Below are 18955 nucleotides of genomic sequence, written 5' to 3' on the forward strand. Positions count from 1 at the left end.
GTTCTTTCCTCTCCACAGTTTTGTCATCCAGGTGTGTGTCCACCTGTCTGGTCACAGAATCCCACGGCAGACAGGTAAACACACCTCACACATATGTTCTCACCTGCATTAACTCTGACAGATACTCAAGTTGTTCTGTCTGCCTGCTGATTGGTCGAGGCAGTCCTGAGGGTGGAGCTAACGCTGGACAAGATGAAGCAGCCAATGGCAAGACGGACATTGCTCCTGTTGACCAACCAGCCACAGGAGACCGTGAGACTGATGGTCCAGAGTGAGGTGGGCATGGCCTGCATCAATCAGACCGCCTACTTGAAGGTGAGTGAGTGACAGAACGAAAACACATGAAGAAGAAGGTCAGAGTCACACCTGTGTGTGTGTGTGTGTGTGTGTGTGTGTGTGTGTGTGTGTGAGCAGTCTGAAGAGGATGTTCAAGATAAGTTGAGTCCAATCTTCATCATAGTCAACATCAGCCTCCTCAACACTACCCAGCATGCTTTGCTGCACGGACAAACACATGCATCTGCACAGGTGAGTCTGACACACACACACACACACACACACACACACACACACACACACACACACACACACACACAGATGACTGTCATACTGAAGCCTCTCAGTAACTTTCATCAGATTAATACTAAATCCATATACCATATACTATATTTATAAGTGTATGTGTGTGTAGACCAGGATCATTCTGGACTGTGGAGATGACAACATTTGTGTTCCTGACCTGAAGCTGACTGCTGAGCCGTGAGTCACACACACACACACACACACACACACACACACACACACACACACACACACACACACACACACACCAGTAAACAACAATAAACACCAGTAAACAGCAATAAACAGTTATCTTAATGTTAACAAATATTGCGACACATTTAAGCATCAAGACTAAAGAGCTGTAGTCAGAAACGTATTTTCTGACAGCCCTGATGGAGCTCAGGATTTATCAGGAGCTGCTTTACTCCAGCCAGAACACATAGTCCACTATGTCCATAGACCAGCACCAAATTTGGCATGAATAATGCCTAGACTCTACTTTTTGAGAAAAGCCTGTTAGCAACCCTTAAATCCAACATGGCAGCCATTTTTCCAAGATGGCCATCTAATGATGCAAATTAAAAACTACCTCAAGGCTAGTTTTCAAGATGGTGGTCAATTTTCAACTCAAATTCGCAGTTTTCTGTCAAATTTTATCAGACATGAAGTTTCAATTATGCAAAAATCTTTTGATGCACATCAAAATGTTTTCATCAAAAAATTGAAAAATGTCTTCATAAAGGCCTTGACACACCTGTCTGACTTCCGACCATCATCAGAAAAGGCAGTCGGGCTGATCAGTCTGCTCCTGTCTCCCCAAGGCGGTCAAAAAAGTGTCTCTAACACACCTCAACAACCACAGAGTTGAGCATACGTTCTGTGTTTACATGAATCATAATAGGTCTCCATACAGACAGCGCTTATCCATCTTATTCCGAGCTTGCTCCCACTAATGGAAAATATAGCTCTGACTAGTCAAATTTGGGATACTTGGTTAAATGTTGAAGCTGAGCGGTGGATTGAATTCGGTCAAGGTCAGTCTGTCAGGTGGTTACCAGTTCAAGACATGGTGAGGAAACTTAGTCCTAAAAAGTCCCCTGGCATGTGTTTTTCCATGCCTTCATTGGTTGTGATGTTGTCTCAGCCTTTCGTGGTAGAAGCAAAAGGACTGCCAGGCAAATCTGGGAAGTGTGTCCTGAAGTGTCTTATGTCTTTGATAAGCTCAGTCAACACCCACCAGTATCAGATGATGCAGATCTCAGGATACTTGACAAGTTTGTCATAGCCAAGACTGTCCAAGTGTCAGGAGACTAACCATGGCAACCAGATGCGAGAGGATGCTGGCGTGAATATCGCTGTTTCTTTATCCACAACAAAACTACTTTTTCTGCTGAAAATATGAAAGCCAAACTGTCTTTTCAAGCTCTAGGGCTGCGCTACAATCTTTGAACTCACCTTTCTCTGCCTTGCTGTTAGCCCCGTTGATCAACTGTTAGCAACGCTAACTTCCAAACTGGCGTTCACAACTTTCTGTGGATTATCCAGCCTTACACCGTTGGTCCTCTCTCCACTACAACCTCAGGATCATTCACCGCCTGGCTCCTGTATCACTCTCCTCTGCTACTGTGGTCTCCCCTGACTTACGACTATGTTGGTTGGTCGCTGCTCCGCCGCTGCTCTGCCGCTGCTGATGGGGTCTTTAAATGCTCAGTGCAGGAGCTCCTGGACCTTTGCTGTAACTTCACCCCAAACTCCATCGCTAGGATTAAATCTCTTGGTCTCATTCATTGCCCCTGCTATATGCACAGGGGCTCTAAACGTAAGTTTATTACAGACAATGCTATTCCCTGCAGCACTGGCAATGGTGCTGCTATTCCCTCCATGCCGACTGACAGGGGCTCCATCGCACCAGCTCAACATCATCTAAACCAACCACAGGTGCGCACACTGAGCTATCTGAGACCCTTGGCTTGTGTGAATGGTGCTGTTTCCTCCACATCCCCCTGGGTATCCATTGTTGTCTATATCAGCCCCGCATCTCAGAGTAAAGCCAAATGCCATTCTATTGCTTTGCAACGGGCTATCAATCACCTGGGAGGGTGTGGCTGACAGACCATCAATGTTGCCCAGGTAAATAAACACCTGGCCTCGCCCGTTGTCTCCTGACCAAGGAGCCCCGACAGCGACATCTGTTGAGACAGTTGGATCGTTGTTTGGTGATTTGCTCTGGCCATATTAGCTACTGTCATTAGCCAAATTGGAAATGTACTTGCACTACTATAGCATTTTTACACTCAAAGCACAACACTTGTTAGTTCATTCACACAGGTCACATTCACCCATTCATACAGTGATAGCAGAGGCCATACTACCACGCAAAGTGCCAGCCTGCTCATCAGGATTATTTTTGGGGTTCATGATCTTGCACAAGGAAGCTTCTGCGTCAGGCAGCTGGGAATTTAATCTGGGATTCCGCTCTACCACCTGAGCTATAGCAACCCTGCATTAACTACAATAACTACATTAGCTACATTAGCCATCTAAGCTACATTAGCCCCATGTTTGGCAGTGGTGGAGCTGCAAAGGAACATGTCAGCAATTTGTCAGCCATTTTTTATTTCTTATCAGAAGGCATTGGCTCAAAATCTCTAACATTTGGACTTTGTTAAACTGGTTACCGTGGTAACTGTCCATGTCCAGGTCACCCAGCATGGCGAGGGCGGAGCCAAACCGCCCATATATAGAGAAGCCGATCAGCAAAAGGAGGAACCTCTTCTCTGCAGATACAAAAGCACCTGGAAAATAATTATAGTGTTGAGCAGTCTGAACATAAAGTGACAAGAAACAACTTCAATAACATCAGAACACTTATTTTATCTGACTGATGCTGAAAGAGACAACAGGAAGACTCATTCAGACCAGTTAACCCTCATTCAGAGGGTCAGGAGTCTGGAGTCATGTGATAGATCAGCAACAGAGATGAACTTAACCTGTCCTCGCTCCTGTAGCTGCACCGATCAACAAGTTGTCTAGACTGCAAACACACACACACACACACACACACACACACACACACACACACACACACACACACACACACATCAGAGTTACTCTGACATTAACACACAGTTAACAGTCTACATGTTGACACACCGTCCATCTCTCCCTCTGTCCTCACCCATCACTGTTGACGTCGGCTACAGCCACACTGTGTCCAAAGTATGTTCCACCCCAGCTCCAGTCAACCAGGGTGTGCCTCAATGGTCTGTGCCTGGACCCCTCCTCTTCACCATCTACATGCTCCCCCTTGGTCAGATAATTCGCAGACATGGTCTCAACTTCCATTCTTATGCTGATGATACTCAATTATATCTCTGCACCAAACCGTCCACCCAGCTACCCTCTGGATGACATCAAATCTACTCAAACTAAACACCAGTAAAACAGAGCTCATGGTTGTGGCCTCCAAGGCACTGCGCCAAAAGGTTGGAGATCTTGGCTGCACTATCTCCCCATCCACAGAAGTCCACAACCTGGGTGTCATCCTTGATTCCATGCTATTTTTCCAGTCACACATAAAATCCATTATAAAATCAGCCTTTTACCATCTCAAAAACATCTCCAGACTCCGGCCCTCCCACTCTGAACCTGTAGCTGAGACCCTCATCCATGCTTTCATCACCTCCCGCCTGGACTACTGTAATGGAGTCCTGCCTGGGCTCCCTTCCAAAACCCTGGATAGGCTCCAGTATGTGCAGAACTCTGCTGCCAGGGTCCCCACCCGCACCAAGCCCTGGCAACACATCACCCCCACTCTCATGGACCTTCACTGGCTCTCAGTTAAATCACACATCAATTACAAAATTCTCCTCCTGACCTATACATTTCTCCATTCGCTCGCCCCCCAATATCTGTCTGACCTCCTCCACCTGTATACCCAGTTGCAGCCACTGCGCTCCTCAGGCACACACCAGCTCTCCATCCCTCACACCAAACTACAAAACTTCGGTGACAGAGCCTTCTGTTTGACAGCCCCCGCTCCCTGGAACACTCTCCCAGCTGGAATCTGCAAACTGACTTCTCTCGAGACTTTCAAAAGAGACTTAAAAACCCATCTTTTTAATAAGGCCTTTCAGCTCTAGATCCAGCCACATCAATTAACTTTTCTCTTTCTTTTCTTATATATATATATATTTTTATCCATTTATTCTTTGTTTTGTTTGTTCCACTTTGTTAAGTGTCCTTGGGTACCCTGAAAGGTGCTATAAAAATTAAATGTATTATTATTATTATTATTATTATCATTATTATACAATTACTTAAGTGAAGCTGCTATGCCTTGTGTGTTGTGCACATCATCTCTCTGAAAATACACAATCCCCCAACAGGGAAACTGAGTGACTACAAACAGGACAGACAACATGTGGGACAATGATAACATAGGCATTGCACCATATATATACAGATTATCTGTTGTTTGTTGATTATCTCACTACTGTTACTACAGATTTAATTGTGTATGTGTGTGTGTGTGTGTGTGTGTGTGTGTGTGTGTGTGTGTGTGTGTGTGTGTGTGTGTTTTAGCCTGTCAGACAGTGTGTTAGTCGGTGGGGATCAGTCGGTGTTGTTGTCAGTGTCGGTGCAGAATGACGGTGAGGGAGCATACGAAACTGAGCTGGTGGTCAGAATCCCAGAACACACACACTTCCAGAGCAGTCAGGTGACGCGCAGGCACACACATACACACACACACACACACACACACACACACACACACACAGGTTGATAATATTTACTTGGTGTTCTTTGTTGTCTGCAGGGTGTTAACAGACTGGTATGTGTTCAGAGGAAGGAAAATCAGACTGTCATCGTGACCTGTGACCTCGGCAACCCCATGAGACAAGGATACGCTGTAACACACACACACTGTGACACACAAATACACAAACACACACACACACACACACACACACACACAGCTAAATCAGTAGTAACACCTACACACACATAAATATAACTGTCTGTCTCTCTGCCCTCAGCTGCAGACAGGTCTTCTGTTCAGTGTGGGCCATCTGGAGGAAGTGGAGAGTCACATCACCTTCAATCTGAAAATCAGGAGGTACAAACTAAACCTGTTCACATCTGCTGTCACCTCCATCCTTAGTGATCAATCAGTGTTCAGCTCAGTGTCTGTCAGTTCACAGCTACATTAACCTGCGTCTGAGTGATCTCAGTGATGTGATGTCACTTCCTGCTCTATATGAAACAAACCCGTCCATCACTGACACAAACAGATTCCATGTTTCTACTCAAAGACAGAAAGAAGTTCATGTCGAACATTTGCTGAATTTACAAGAAGGTCCAAATAATGCAGAATGAGTCAGAGACAGAGTTTCACAGAGTTTATAAAGTGTCTCCAACTCAACAACTCACTAAACTGACACATTTGTTAAGGGAGTCTGGGGACTTTCTCCACGGGGACAAAGAAGTCGCCTATATTGTTCCTGTTTAGTGTCTTTGTAACATGTGACATGTTTAGATCAATAACATGTTTCTTCTTTCATAAATGGAGTGTAAATGGTGAAATCAGTGTAAACAGTGTGTTCAAACAGCTGATCAATGTTGGCAGGTAAGACTTTAGCACTTTAGACACAGAAGCAGACAGGCTGGTACAGACATGCTGCCACAAACTGACACTTTTTACAAGGAGACAAACAACTTCAGCTTCTGGTTTAAAGCTGAAGTTACAACAAGGACACAATGAGTTACAATCTGTCAGAGACAGAGTTTCATGTCTGTGTGTTTCTGTTACCTGTGTGTTTCTAACCTGTCTGTCTCTCTGTATGTCTGACCTGTCTGTCCGTCTGTCTGACCTGTCTGTCTTTCAGTAAGAACTCTGTGAACTCCAGCAGTAACGAGGTCTCAGTGGAGGTGCAGGTGAAAGCTGAGGTGTCACTGGAGATCAGAGGGTAAAACAATCGTCAGTCAAAAATCAATCATCTCTGGAGTATCAATAAAGGTTGATTGATTGATTGATCTACAGACTGAATGATGTCTCTTTGTGATTCTAGTGGCTCCTCCCCTCCAGAGGTGGTCCTGCCTCTCCCTGATTGGCTGCCTGCAGAGCATCCTGGGAGTTTAGAGGAAGTGGGTCCACTGGTGGAACATGTGTACGAGGTGAGGTGGGGTCATTTACCTGGTCTCAGGTGAGGCTTCATCACCTCTATGAATCTGAACTCTCGAGTTAGGAGTGCTGGATCTGGCCCTTCTCCAGGGACCAGGAACCAGACAGGTGTAGTGAGACAGGTAGCCCAGGTGTGAGACTGATGTAAGCACAGTCTCAAATATCAGGGAGTCTGTGAGGGTCGTCTGCTGGAGGACATGAGGGGAACACACTAAGCCCTGCCGGTTTGCTTCTGTCACCTGATCACATTAGATGATCAATAACAAGCTGCACCCATTGATAACAATCAGGAAGAGTAATACTAACTTGTTGCTACGTTAGCACTGAGCACTGCTAACATTGTATGCTAACCTGAATGTTAGGCAAAAGAGACCTGATATATTATATTGATCTATCTAATGATATTAATAATATATCTGATATTGATGCTATCTGTGTGTAGCTGAGGAACCAGGGTCCCAGTGCGGTTAACGCCCGGCTGACAGTGGATTTCCCCTCCACCTGGCGACATCACTTCCTGCTCTACGTCTTCTCCAATGCCTCAGAAGAATCACTGAGCTGCAGGACCCTGAATGCTTCGCAGTTAGACCCCTTCAAGGTCCAAAAGCTGTCTGTCTGTCTCTCTGACGTGTCTGTCTCTCTAACCTGTCCGTCTCTCTGACCTGCCTGTCTCTCTGACCCGCCCGTCTCTCTGACCTGTCTGTCTGCAGCTGCTCGGTAACTCGTCCAGAGTGTCTGAAGTTTTTCCGTTGATCCAGCAGGAGGAGACAAACTCACACAGTCAAACTGTTCATGTGGTAAATAAACAGAAACACACTCATTAGATTTACCCTCACAATGAGCTTGAACACATAAACCTGATGTGTGTGTGTGTGTGTATTTGTTTGTGTATTTGTGTGTTTGTGTGTGTGTGTGTAGAACTGCAGCAGCAGTGACACGGGGTGTATCAGGTTTGTGTGTGATGTCATGGCGTTGGGGCGGAGCTTCAGTGCTGTCATCCGAATATCAGCCAGACTGTGGACTCACACACTTGCACAGGTACACGCGCACACACACACACACACACACACACACACACACACACACACACACACACACACACACACACACACACACTCTCACCTCCTGTCTTTTTGTACAGACTCCCTACCTGAACTATGAACTCGTCTCCTCTGCCTCCTATGATGTCATCAACGCATCATCAAAGGTGCAGTTGCTGCTGCTGCCAAGTGGACACACACAGGTGCGCATGCACACACACACACACACATATACACACACACACAGTAGAAAAAAACGACTGGGGTTCAGTTGTTGATCTGTGCGTGTGTGTGTGCAGACTCATCTCAGTGTGTCATGGCGTCCTCCCGATGGAGAGAAAAACATTCCTGTTGGCTACGTCGTCCTATCAGTTGTCTCTGGACTTCTTCTCCTGAGCATGCTCAGTGTCGTCTTCTGGAGGGTAACAATCAATAAAATCAATAAATGTACTGATCTGAATAATCATTGGTTGAATCAGAAACACTTTGTTATTCCACTTATCTTTAGTTAATAAAACATGCATTAATGCTTGATTAACACGTGTGTGTGTGTGTGTGTGTGTGTGTGTGTGTGTGTGTGTGTGTAGCTGGGTTTCTTTAACCGTACTCGCCCCCCCACTGATGACGATGAAGATGAAGAGCAGCGTCTGGCTGAGGAGAGTCACACAGCTCATATTTCTGATGCTTGACTGATCTGATAGCAAATATCAGTATCTTAACTTGTATTCAACAATGACTTTATTGATCTAATCAAACTGTCATGAATGTTTATGATGAAATGTATCATTAAAACATGATTTAACTTCTGTTCAACACGTGTTTATTAATAAAGTTTGTTAATGGAATAGATGTTATTATTGTTTCAGAAACAACGAAACACAGATAGCAGCTCTTTGTTTGACAATATAAATATCATTATAAACTGGTATTGGAAAAAAAATTGAAATAGATTTAAAAAAGTTAATATTTGTTGTTATAGTTTAGTTAATGTGGTGAATATATGGTTTATTAATATAGTTTATTAATGTAGTCTATTAATACTGTGTTTACTGCTCCAAAGTACTTTGTTTACTGGCAGTTTTTCTCACAAAAGAATTAAAATATTTTCAAAAAGGGAAAAAAAACCAACAAAGATGAATTCTACTTTGAGTAAAATCTGTCAGTTGTGGTTGTGCAGGTAATAAATAGGAGGCGATGACATCATGTTTGTGTTTGTTAGAAGTACGGATGTCTGCAGCCGACCTGCAGGATCGGGATCGGGCCGTTCTGGGCAGTTTTCCAGTGATCGCGATCGGCAATTCTGAATGTGGACCCAAAAATGATTTTTCTTTTCTTTTCTTTTTCTTTCTTTTTTTTTTTTTTATGTCAGAGCACAGATTGTGTCAGCGCGTGATGTTACTCTGCAAACCTGTGGCTCAAATGTCTGCAGTGTGGAAACAGAGAACAGAGACATGTTACATCTGCAATACGACCGTTTCATGAAACAGACAGTCGAGGAGCTGTGAATGATGTTGATGATATGGAGGCACCAAGTGTGGGCTGCATCTCACACACTTCACCTGCTGTACACGAGGGTCTGCTGTCATAGTGCCGCGTCACACACTCACCTGCTAACGCAAGGAAGGTGGAGGCCAATGTTGGAACAGCATATGCAGAAGAGCCGTATGAAAGTATGTACTTTGTTTCAACAACATAAAAAAAACTATTAAGGAACAGCTTGGATGCAGGACCTTTGTTTCTTAATACAGCTGTATTATCCAGGAAAATATTAGATAAGGCTGAGTATCGGATCAGGACTCGGTATCGGCGTACTGAATATTAAAGGACCTGGATTGGGATCGGGGTAAAGAAACCTGAGATCTCTAGTTATAACTTTAATATTTACAGCTGTTTTATTGTTAAGATTCATAGCAACATTTAATTTTCACAGAAACAGACTGACAGATGGAGCTCACACTGATCCTATTACCACACACGCACGCACACACACGCACACAGAGTTTACCTGCATCATGTTTTCTGACTGAAGTCTCACCTGTCTGGATAAACACTCCATGTTAGCATGCTAATGTTGGTGCTGTCTGTCATTCTGTGGTCTGACAAGATGTGACTGTTTGGCATTGATCATGTAAAGTCTGTTTAATTATGAAAGACTCAGTATTGTAATAAATTATAATTATTAATCTCAATAATCAATTAACATTAGAGTGATTTGATTCTGAATTAAAACATAAAATAAAGAACCAAATTAATGAAATGGGGAAAGAAGAAGAATGAAACATTAGAGATGTATTTCTCCTGAGTGTTGCCATTCAGGCATAATAACTCCACCTCCTTCATCGTGATTGGAGGAAAATAGGACAATAATAGCCTGTGATTGGTGGAGCTGCTGGAGGCAGACCACCGCCTGTGAGACTTAGCTGAGGGTATTAAACCCATGCAGGCTCTCGGGGGATGAGGAGGATTAGAGCAGATTACAGTTTATAAAAGAGCAGAAGAAGAAGAAGGAGAGAGCACCAGGACCAGGACAGGACCAGAGACACCCCAGGACCAAACTGGACCAAGTGGACTGGGACCAATATTGGATCAGAATCTAACTGGTTTGAGCAAGGAGGTGGAGGTGGAGCTGGAGGGTTAAAGTAGGCTGAACTGGGCTGAAGTGGTCTGTACTGGTCCTGACTGGTGTAGGAACCGGAAGTGGTGTGGATGGACGGTTTCCAGGCGTACGGGGCAGGGAAGGCGGGTGGAGCTTTTGACCCACTGACCTTCTTAAGACAGCCTCAGACTGTTGTCGGGGTCCTCTGCTGGGTGAGTCTGATGAAGTCATCATGATGACATGATGTCATGATGACATCACAACATTTCGCCGGTAACTTAGTGGTCAAACAGATGAGTCGAGGTGTGTTGCAGCTACGATTCGCAGGTTAGCTGCTAAGCCTTGTGGTTGTGGTCACTGAGGTTGAGGCAGTGTTCTGGTTCTGGAGCTCAGTTCATGATGGGTGAATTTTGGTTAATTTGAGTTAACATCAATCTGTGCTGTGTGGTTGAGTTCAGCTCAGGTTGCTCACTGTATTGTTTAGTTAAAGTCAGTCCAGTGTGTGTGTGTGTGTGTGTGTGTGTGTGTGTGTGTGTGTGTGTGTGTGTGTCATGAGACTGGTGTTAACATTCCTGAGGCTCAAAACAAGACTCTCCAAACAAACCCTCAGTGTTTGAATCAGCTGCTTACACTTAAAATAAAACTTTGTTTGTAGTGATTGAATGTACATTTACTCAACTACCATACATAAATACAATTCAAGATACTTGTACTTTACTAGAGTATTTTCTGCTACTTTACTTTGGAGACAAATAATGTACAGATTACATGCTGCATCAGAGCCAATGTAGCAAAATGATTACTCAAAGGTCCCATATTATACTGTTTTTCATCAATTTCACACAGCTGTCAGAGGTCCAACAACTCTGTATTCAATATGCATTGCCCCAAACCCATCTGTGGTCCTGAATTTCAGCTGTCTAAAAGTCGCTCTACAGAGCTCTATTCAGAGCGGTCTGTTTCTGTGCCTGCACCTTTAAATGCTAATGAGGTCCATCTGTCAACTACTACTTGGAGAGCCCTTCCTGCTATGTCACTCTCAGGGAGAGGATTCCCCTTGCCTTAGCAGTAGCATGCGTTAATGTTTACGGTGGATGTAACCCTATGGCTCGCAGAGATTTTTTCGTTCACTCATACCAGCTTGACCCAGAATGGGACCCTGAAGGAGAGGCTCCTAAAGAAGTACAGACTCTGTGGCTGCAGCAGGATGTTTCAGAATGGTTAGTGTGTCTGAATAATGTCAGTTTGCTCGTATGTGTTGTTACAATTACTGCCAGCTTTGTACTGACCCTCGTTACAGAAGCAGTCTGATGTGTAGTGGTTAGCACGCAAATACAAGCTAACATGAACCGCAGCCGGCACGTTGTTGTTAAAAAATGAAACGCAACCACTGTCTCTTCTGTTGTTCTGTAGCTGAGACAGAATATAGGCACTTATGTTGATTTTTACAACCAACAACAGAGCTATTTGCGTGTATAGCTTTGAGCGACGACATTGTGAAACACTGCTATCTTACTGCTGGACACACCGAACTTCACCTCGGGCATGAACGTTCCCCTCTCAGATATCACTGCGCAGAGGAGGCTGGCCTATGGTAATGACTCCTTTCGTTTTGTAATGACAGGAGCAGATTCTGAACAGCCTGTAGGAGCGCCGTGTTACCAGTGGGTGGGCTGCAGAGACCATGCAGGAATCGCTTGTTTTCCTCATTCTGGGAGTTGGCAGGCTCAGGCAGGACCAGCTTATATATCTAGAGACCAGAGAAAACGTGTTTTTTTATGATGTGGGACCTTTAAAAACACTGACTCTACTCCTTCCTGTTAGCATCTAACTTCTTGTCCTGAGAATGAACATGTCTGTTAGCATTGAGCTAGCTGCTGTCTCCGCTGTTTCCAGCTCTTCTCCATAGTGATCCTTGGCTGTGTCGCTAATGAGGGTTATGTTAACCGGCCCAACGAGGTCGAAGAGTTCTGCATCTTCAACCGCAACCAGATCGCCTGTAACTACGCTGTCTCCATGGGAACGCTGTGTTTCCTCTGCTGTACCACCTTCCTGGCACTGGACGTGTACTTCCCTCAGATCAGCGGCGTGAAGGACAGGAAGAAGGCGGTCATGGCCGACATCGGGGTGTCAGGTGAGACCCTGTCTCCTGGTTCTGTATCCTTTACCTATTGCTGCATTCGGTAACTGTGTGTAACTCGACTCTCTGCAGCGCTCTGGTCTCTGGTCTGGTTCGTTGGTTTCTGTTTTCTGGCCAATCAGTGGCAGGTTTCTAAAGAGGACGACAACCCGCTGAACGAAGGAGCCGATGCCGCCAGAGCCACCATCCTCTTCTGCTTCTTCTCCGTCTTCACCTGGGTATGTACCTGACATCACAAGACAGCCTCTACTAACAAACATGTCCCCTCCAGGCTGCCGTACATGTCTTCCACTAACAAACATGTCCCCTCCAGGCTGCCGTACATGTACTCTACTAACAAACATGTCCCCTCCAGGCTGCCGTACATGTCCTCTACTAACAAACATGTCCCCTCCAGGCTGCCGTACATGTCCTCTACTAACAAACATGTCCCCTCCAGGCTGCCGTACATGTCCTCTACTAACAAACATGTCCCCTCCAGGCTGCCGTACATGTACTCTACTAACAAACATGTCCCCTCCAGGCTGCCGTACATGTCCTCTACTAACAAACATGTCCCCTCCAGGCTGCCGTACATGTCCTCTACTAACAAACATGTCCCCTCCAGGCTGCCGTACGGGTCCTCTACTAACAAACATGTCCCCTCCAGGCTGCCGTACATGTCCTCTACTAACAAACATGTCCCCTCCAGGCTGCCGTACGGGTCCTCTACTAACAAACATGTCCCCTCCAGGCTGCCGTACATGTCCTCTACTAACAAACATGTCCCCTCCAGGCTGCCGTACATGTCCTCTACTAACAAACATGTCCCCTCCAGGCTGCCGTACATGTACTCTACTAACAAACATGTCCCCTCCAGGCTGCCGTACATGTCCTCTACTAACAAACATGTCCCCTCCAGGCTGCCGTACATGTCCTCTACTAACAAACATGTCCCCTCCAGGCTGCCGTACGGGTCCTCTACTAACAAACATGTCCCCTCCAGGCTGCCGTACATGTCCTCTACTAACAAACATGTCCCCTCCAGGCTGCCGTACGGGTCCTCTACTAACAAACATGTCCCCTCCAGGCTGCCGTACATGTACTCTACTAACAAACATGTCCCCTCCAGGCTGCCGTACATGTACTCTACTAACAAACATGTCCCCTCCAGGCTGCCGTACATGTCCTCTACTAACAAACATGTCCCCTCCAGGCTGCCGTACATGTCCTCTACTAACAAACATGTCCCCTCCAGGCTGCCGTACGGGTCCTCTACTAACAAACATGTCCCCTCCAGGCTGCCGTACATGTCCTCTACTAACAAACATGTCCCCTCCAGGCTGCCGTACGGGTCCTCTACTAACAAACATGTCCCCTCCAGGCTGCCGTACATGTCCTCTACTAACAAACATGTCCCCTCCAGGCTGCCGTACACGTCCTCTACTAACAAACATGTCCCCTCCAGGCTGCCGTACATGTCCTCTACTAACAAACATGTCCCCTCCAGGCTGCCGTACGTGTCCTCTACTAACAAACATGTCCCCTCCAGGCTGCCGTACGGGTCCTCTACTAACAAACATGTCCCCTCCAGGCTTCCGTACATGTCCTCTACTAACAAACATGTCCCCTCCAGGCTGCCGTACGTGTCCTCTACTAACAAACATGTCCCCTCCAGGCTGCATTACATGTCCTCAACTAACAAACATGTCCCCTCCAGGCTGCATTACATGTCCTCAACTAACAAACATGTCCTCTCCAGGCTGCATTACATGTCTTCTACTAACAAACATGTCCCTTCCAGGCTGCATTGCATGTCTTCCACTAACAAACATGTCCCTTCCAGGCTGCCTTACATGTCTTCCACTAACAAACATGTCCCTTCCAGGTTGGCTTACATGTCCTCTACTAACAAACATGTCCCTTCCAGGCTGCCGTACATGTCCTCTACTAACAAACATGTCCCCTCCAGGCTGCCGTACGGGTCCTCTACTAACAAACATGTCCCCTCCAGGCTGCATTACATGTCCTCTACTAACAAACATGTCCCCTCCAGGCTGCATTACATGTCCTCAACTAACAAACATGTCCTCTCCAGGCTGCATTACATGTCTTCTACTAACAAACATGTCCCTTCCAGGCTGCATTGCATGTCTTCCACTAACAAACATGTCCCTTCCAGGCTGCCTTACATGTCTTCCACTAACAAACATGTCCCTTCCAGGTTGGCTTACATGTCCTCTACTAACAAACATGTCCCCACCAGGCTGCCTTACATGTCCTCTACTAACAAACATGTCCCCTCCAGGCTGCTGTACATGTCCTCTACTAACAAACATGTCCCTTCCAGGCTGCCTTACATGTCTTCCACTAACAAACATGTCCCTTCCAGGTTGGCTTACATGTCCTCTACTAACAAACATGTCCCTTCCAGGCTGCCGTACATGTCCTCTACTAACAAACATGTCCCTTCCAGGCTGCCTTACATGTCCTCTACTAACAAACATGTCCCTTCCAGGCTGCCATACATTTCGTCAGCTTGTGTCACATCTAATATAAATGATGCCGTCTTTCTTCTGTGCCGTGTGTTTGTGTGTTTTTGTGGTTGTGTGTTATATGTTGTGTGTAGGGAGGTCTCACTCTGCTGTCGTTGGAGCGTCTGAAGAGAGTCTCATTTGAAGAAGAATACAACAAACTTTTCAGCCCACCTCTCGCCTGACACGCACACACGTTAATGTCGCCTCTGTCCCCTCTGTCCCTCAGCCAATCACAGACAAATCCTTTTTTGCTTCCTGTCTCATCATCAGCTCAGTCTGAACTCTGATTGGCTGCTATGAGTGCCTGTCTTCACAAGTGCCTTCCTGTTGCCATGGTGACAAGGTTGTTCTTTTCTTTCTCAGATGTGTTGCAGCTGATCCATAAATGTTTATGTTGTTGATGTTATTGTTATAATTAGAATAACATTACTGAAGTCACAATGTGTAAGATGATGTCATCATACATGCCGATTGATGACAATGATGTAATGATGATGTGTGATGAGCTGTCAGACATTAAAGTTGTAAATGAAGGCCGACCTGTATACGCACATGCAGACCGACCTGTATACGTAGACCGACCTCTATACGCAGACTAACCTGTATATGCAGACCGACCTGTTTACTCACACGTAGACCGACCTGTATATGCACACATAGACCAACCTGTATACAACATGTAGACCCACCTGTATATGCAGACCCACCTGTATACACACACGTAGACCCACCTGTGTACGCACACGTAGACTGACCTGTATACGCACACGTAGACCGACCTGTATACGCACACGTAGACTGACCTGTATACGCACACGTAGACCGACCTGTATACGCACATGCAGACTGACCTGTATACTTAGACCGACCTGTATACTTAGACCAACCTGTATATGTAGACCAACCTGTATACGCAAATGCAGACAGACCTGTACTCAATAAATAAAAACACTTTGATATTATATATATAAGTTGATATTTAAATATTTGAACTTTTCTGGGCACACGTAATAATTGTTTCCCAGATTTTGAGCTTTAATGTGTTTAAATGTGTCAGTGAGCACACCTCATTCTTGTCTGACAGGTGAATCACATCCAGGTGTGTTTGGACTTTTACGTTCATCACACACTGGATGTTAGGTTTGTTTAATTTGTTTCTGATAAAACTGATCGATCCGACAGATTTATTAAATATGAATTTCACGAGGCTCATTGTTCGTCTGCTTCATGAGAACAAGAGTGAATAAAGAGTGTAAATTTTGTGTTAGTAATGATGAAAAGTCTTTGAAAAAACAAATAAACTTTATTCTGACTCAGATCAATGAAACCATTCATAAATACATAAATAAAATGAATACCCGTCCTTTAACTGATGGAGAGAACAATGTTATTCTTCTTCATCAGGTGATGTTTGATGACTTCAGTGTTAATAAAGTTCTCTGATTTGACGGCCGGTGTGTGTGTGTGTGTGTGTGTGTGTGTGTGTGTGTGTGTAGGCTGCTCAGTGTCTACTTGCCGTCCACAGATTTAAACTGGGAATTGATTCTGTCACCTTCAATCAGGACTATGTTGACCCAAACCAACAGGAGGCTGTGGAGGAGGTCCTGCCGACTGAGGAGTAGAGGGGCGGAGCTTAATGATCATTGTTAATAATCAGTCATGGTGATGCGTTCATGGACCACAACATGGAGGAACGCCTCATCATGTAGAGGGTTAGGTGTTCAGTTTAGTCACCTGATTTAACAAACTGGACTGTGATTGGCTGGAGTGTTTTCATCATGCTCCTCCTCCTACTGGTCGGAGGAGGGAACTAATCTCACACTCTTTACTAACACGCACACACATACAGGTCTATTGCAGCTGTTTTCTATCTCAACTAGTTCAGCTTGTTCAGTTTATTTCTGTGTTTCTGTGTTTCTTTATCTCATAATAAAGTCAGTAAATGTCAGTGTCAGTTTGGTTTTTCATTTTTTGGGACTTCTCATTAGTTAATTAATCAAGTTTTTGATTTTTAAGTCTTTTTTTGGCCTTTGTATGGCTTTATTGATAGGACAGCTCAGAGATGACAGAGGGCGGTGACATGCAGCAAAGGGCCACAGGTCAGAGGAGGAGAGGAGGGAGGACAAGGCCTCTGCACAGGGACACCCACTCTACCAACTAAGGTAATGGTCCTCTGGTTGTAAAAGGTTAAACAGACTGAAATGAGCCTACAGACTCCCAATGATTGGAAAACACATGATAGCACTTGGTCTGACTTACTCTCAAGCTGAGGTAGTTTGAGGGCACCTCAGTTGGTAGAGCAGGTGTTCAATCCGACCTGTGGCCCTTTGCTGCATGTCAGCCCTCCTCTGTCATCTTTGAGCTGTCCTATCAATAAAGCCATAAAAGCAGCAGAAAGCAAAAAACAACAGAAAACTCAAAACCTGCATTCTGTCCAAGTTCACACCTCAGAAATCTCTTCAAAATTATGTAATGTAAAATAGCAGATTTAGACAGATGACAGTTTTCATCGGATTGACCAAAGTATGAACACGACGCTTCATCTGTGAGTTAGCAAACCTTTGGACATGTTTGTTTTTTCATTGGTGACGTTTGTTTCCTGTTTTTTGTAATTTTATCTTAAACTTGTTTGAATCAGTCGAATCATCACAGACTGAACTTTCCAACGATATGGCCGCTGTGTTCTCATGGACGGTTTCAACTGAACAACAACAGCTTCACAACCCTAACCTTCACAACTGAAGCTAAGTTCATCATCATGCCACACTGTGCAGTGCTGCTTAAATCGTGATGCATGCTGGTTAAAATGTGTCCATGGTGACCTGGATGAGAGTGATTTCTGCTCTGCATTCAATGTCACATGACCTTAAGTTATCACTGGCTTTTATCTACACTGATGTGTATGACATGTTTTGAATTTCCATATCTATAAGCGCCTCTTTTCTACTCAAATATCAAATACTTTCAGATAAGTAGCAGCCGTGTGGCTGCACCTATGGGATAGTCAACATGAATAAACCGATAGATAGATGTGTAAAGAGTTCAAATGAACCTGGTAGCTTACGGAAGTAAGATGAGAATGAAACAATATTTCCTGAAGGAATCCTGAATTTCACTTACATTAAACGAATTATAGTAACCTAGCTATCTAGCTATACAGATAAGTACACTTCAAACAAATAGGCAAGTAATCAGGTAACTAATCAGATAAATACATCCTCTGCAAAAGACACACTTCACATGGGTCTTAATGCCTGGTTGTCTATATGCTACACAGCAGCAGTTCCACTGCTCTATTCCCTCAGACTACAAGTTTTGAACTATTTTGAACATCTCAGATTGAATAATTTCTGAAGGAGATTAATATCAGAAAAAGGTCAGCAAATTTCCTATAGCATCAGGTAAGAAAACTGATCGCCTTCATTGGTGATTTTCCTCAAACATTAATGGAATTTCAATATCCTCCATTTCTTTGCAGACGAAAAAGGCAAACACCTCTAGGTCAGCCAAGTATCATCACGTCTACGGGAAGAGAGAGTGTCTGACTTCATAGCAGCGTTTGTAACCCCGCCCCTGCAGTCGCCAACAGATCTCGCTGCTGCAGTCAGTCAGCAGGAGTTCAACTTGAAAGTGCCCATAGTTTAAGTTGTTGTTTCAAGCCAAGAATTGACAGACAGGTGACAAAACAAGACATCTGATTAACTGATTAATAAAGAAAAGTTGTTGATCTGTCACATATTGACGGGGCTTCTCTGAATCCTCACATCACACCGACCACAAGTTTGGCTGTTGTTAATCATTTTTTTTATTATTAAAAGTATTTTTGGGGTCTTTTATGGATTAATTTGATAGTTGAGCTGAAGAGGTGACAGGAAGCGGGATGAGCGAGAGAGGGGCAGGGAGTGACACACAGCA

General features: G+C 44.7%; 2 protein-coding genes across 5 annotated transcripts in view; both read left to right on the forward strand.

The window, feature by feature from the left end:
- itga2b (integrin, alpha 2b) overlaps positions 1-8633 on the forward strand; it is a 15153-nt gene extending 6520 nt beyond the window's left edge. For both annotated transcript variants that reach the window (XM_037089789.1, XM_037089790.1), the window contains exons 17-31: positions 19-74; positions 164-315; positions 415-528; positions 692-759; positions 5149-5284; positions 5384-5476; positions 5604-5683; positions 6453-6533; positions 6636-6741; positions 7191-7346; positions 7459-7545; positions 7667-7786; positions 7890-7991; positions 8088-8210; positions 8376-8633. In XM_037089789.1, coding sequence (XP_036945684.1) covers positions 19-74; positions 164-315; positions 415-528; positions 692-759; positions 5149-5284; positions 5384-5476; positions 5604-5683; positions 6453-6533; positions 6636-6741; positions 7191-7346; positions 7459-7545; positions 7667-7786; positions 7890-7991; positions 8088-8210; positions 8376-8477 — 1576 coding nt within the window. In that variant the 3' untranslated portion in view covers positions 8478-8633. The remainder of the gene's footprint in view (positions 1-18; positions 75-163; positions 316-414; positions 529-691; positions 760-5148; positions 5285-5383; positions 5477-5603; positions 5684-6452; positions 6534-6635; positions 6742-7190; positions 7347-7458; positions 7546-7666; positions 7787-7889; positions 7992-8087; positions 8211-8375) is intronic.
- A 1609-nt stretch (positions 8634-10242) lies between these two features.
- On the forward strand, positions 10243-16988 carry syngr1a (synaptogyrin 1a). 3 transcript variants are annotated; one of them, XR_005072991.1, is made up of 5 exons: positions 10243-10596; positions 12281-12518; positions 12597-12742; positions 15133-15383; positions 16537-16669. XR_005072991.1 is itself a non-coding variant. In XM_037089793.1 (4 exons), exons 1-4 carry the CDS (start codon positions 10495-10497, stop codon positions 16660-16662), a joined length of 612 nt encoding a protein of 203 aa, XP_036945688.1. In that variant the 5' UTR covers positions 10243-10494; the 3' UTR covers positions 16663-16988. The 3 variants fall into 3 exon arrangements, 2 of the variants coding, with proteins under 2 accessions (XP_036945688.1, XP_036945689.1); XM_037089793.1 differs by lacking the exon at positions 15133-15383 and having other exon boundaries at positions 16537-16988; XM_037089794.1 differs by lacking the exon at positions 16537-16669 and having other exon boundaries at positions 15133-16528.
- The last annotated feature ends 1967 nt before the right edge of the window (positions 16989-18955 follow it).

This window comes from Acanthopagrus latus, chromosome 23 (genome assembly GCF_904848185.1).
Source record: "Acanthopagrus latus isolate v.2019 chromosome 23, fAcaLat1.1, whole genome shotgun sequence".
Taxonomy (NCBI): Eukaryota; Metazoa; Chordata; class Actinopteri; order Spariformes; family Sparidae; genus Acanthopagrus; species Acanthopagrus latus.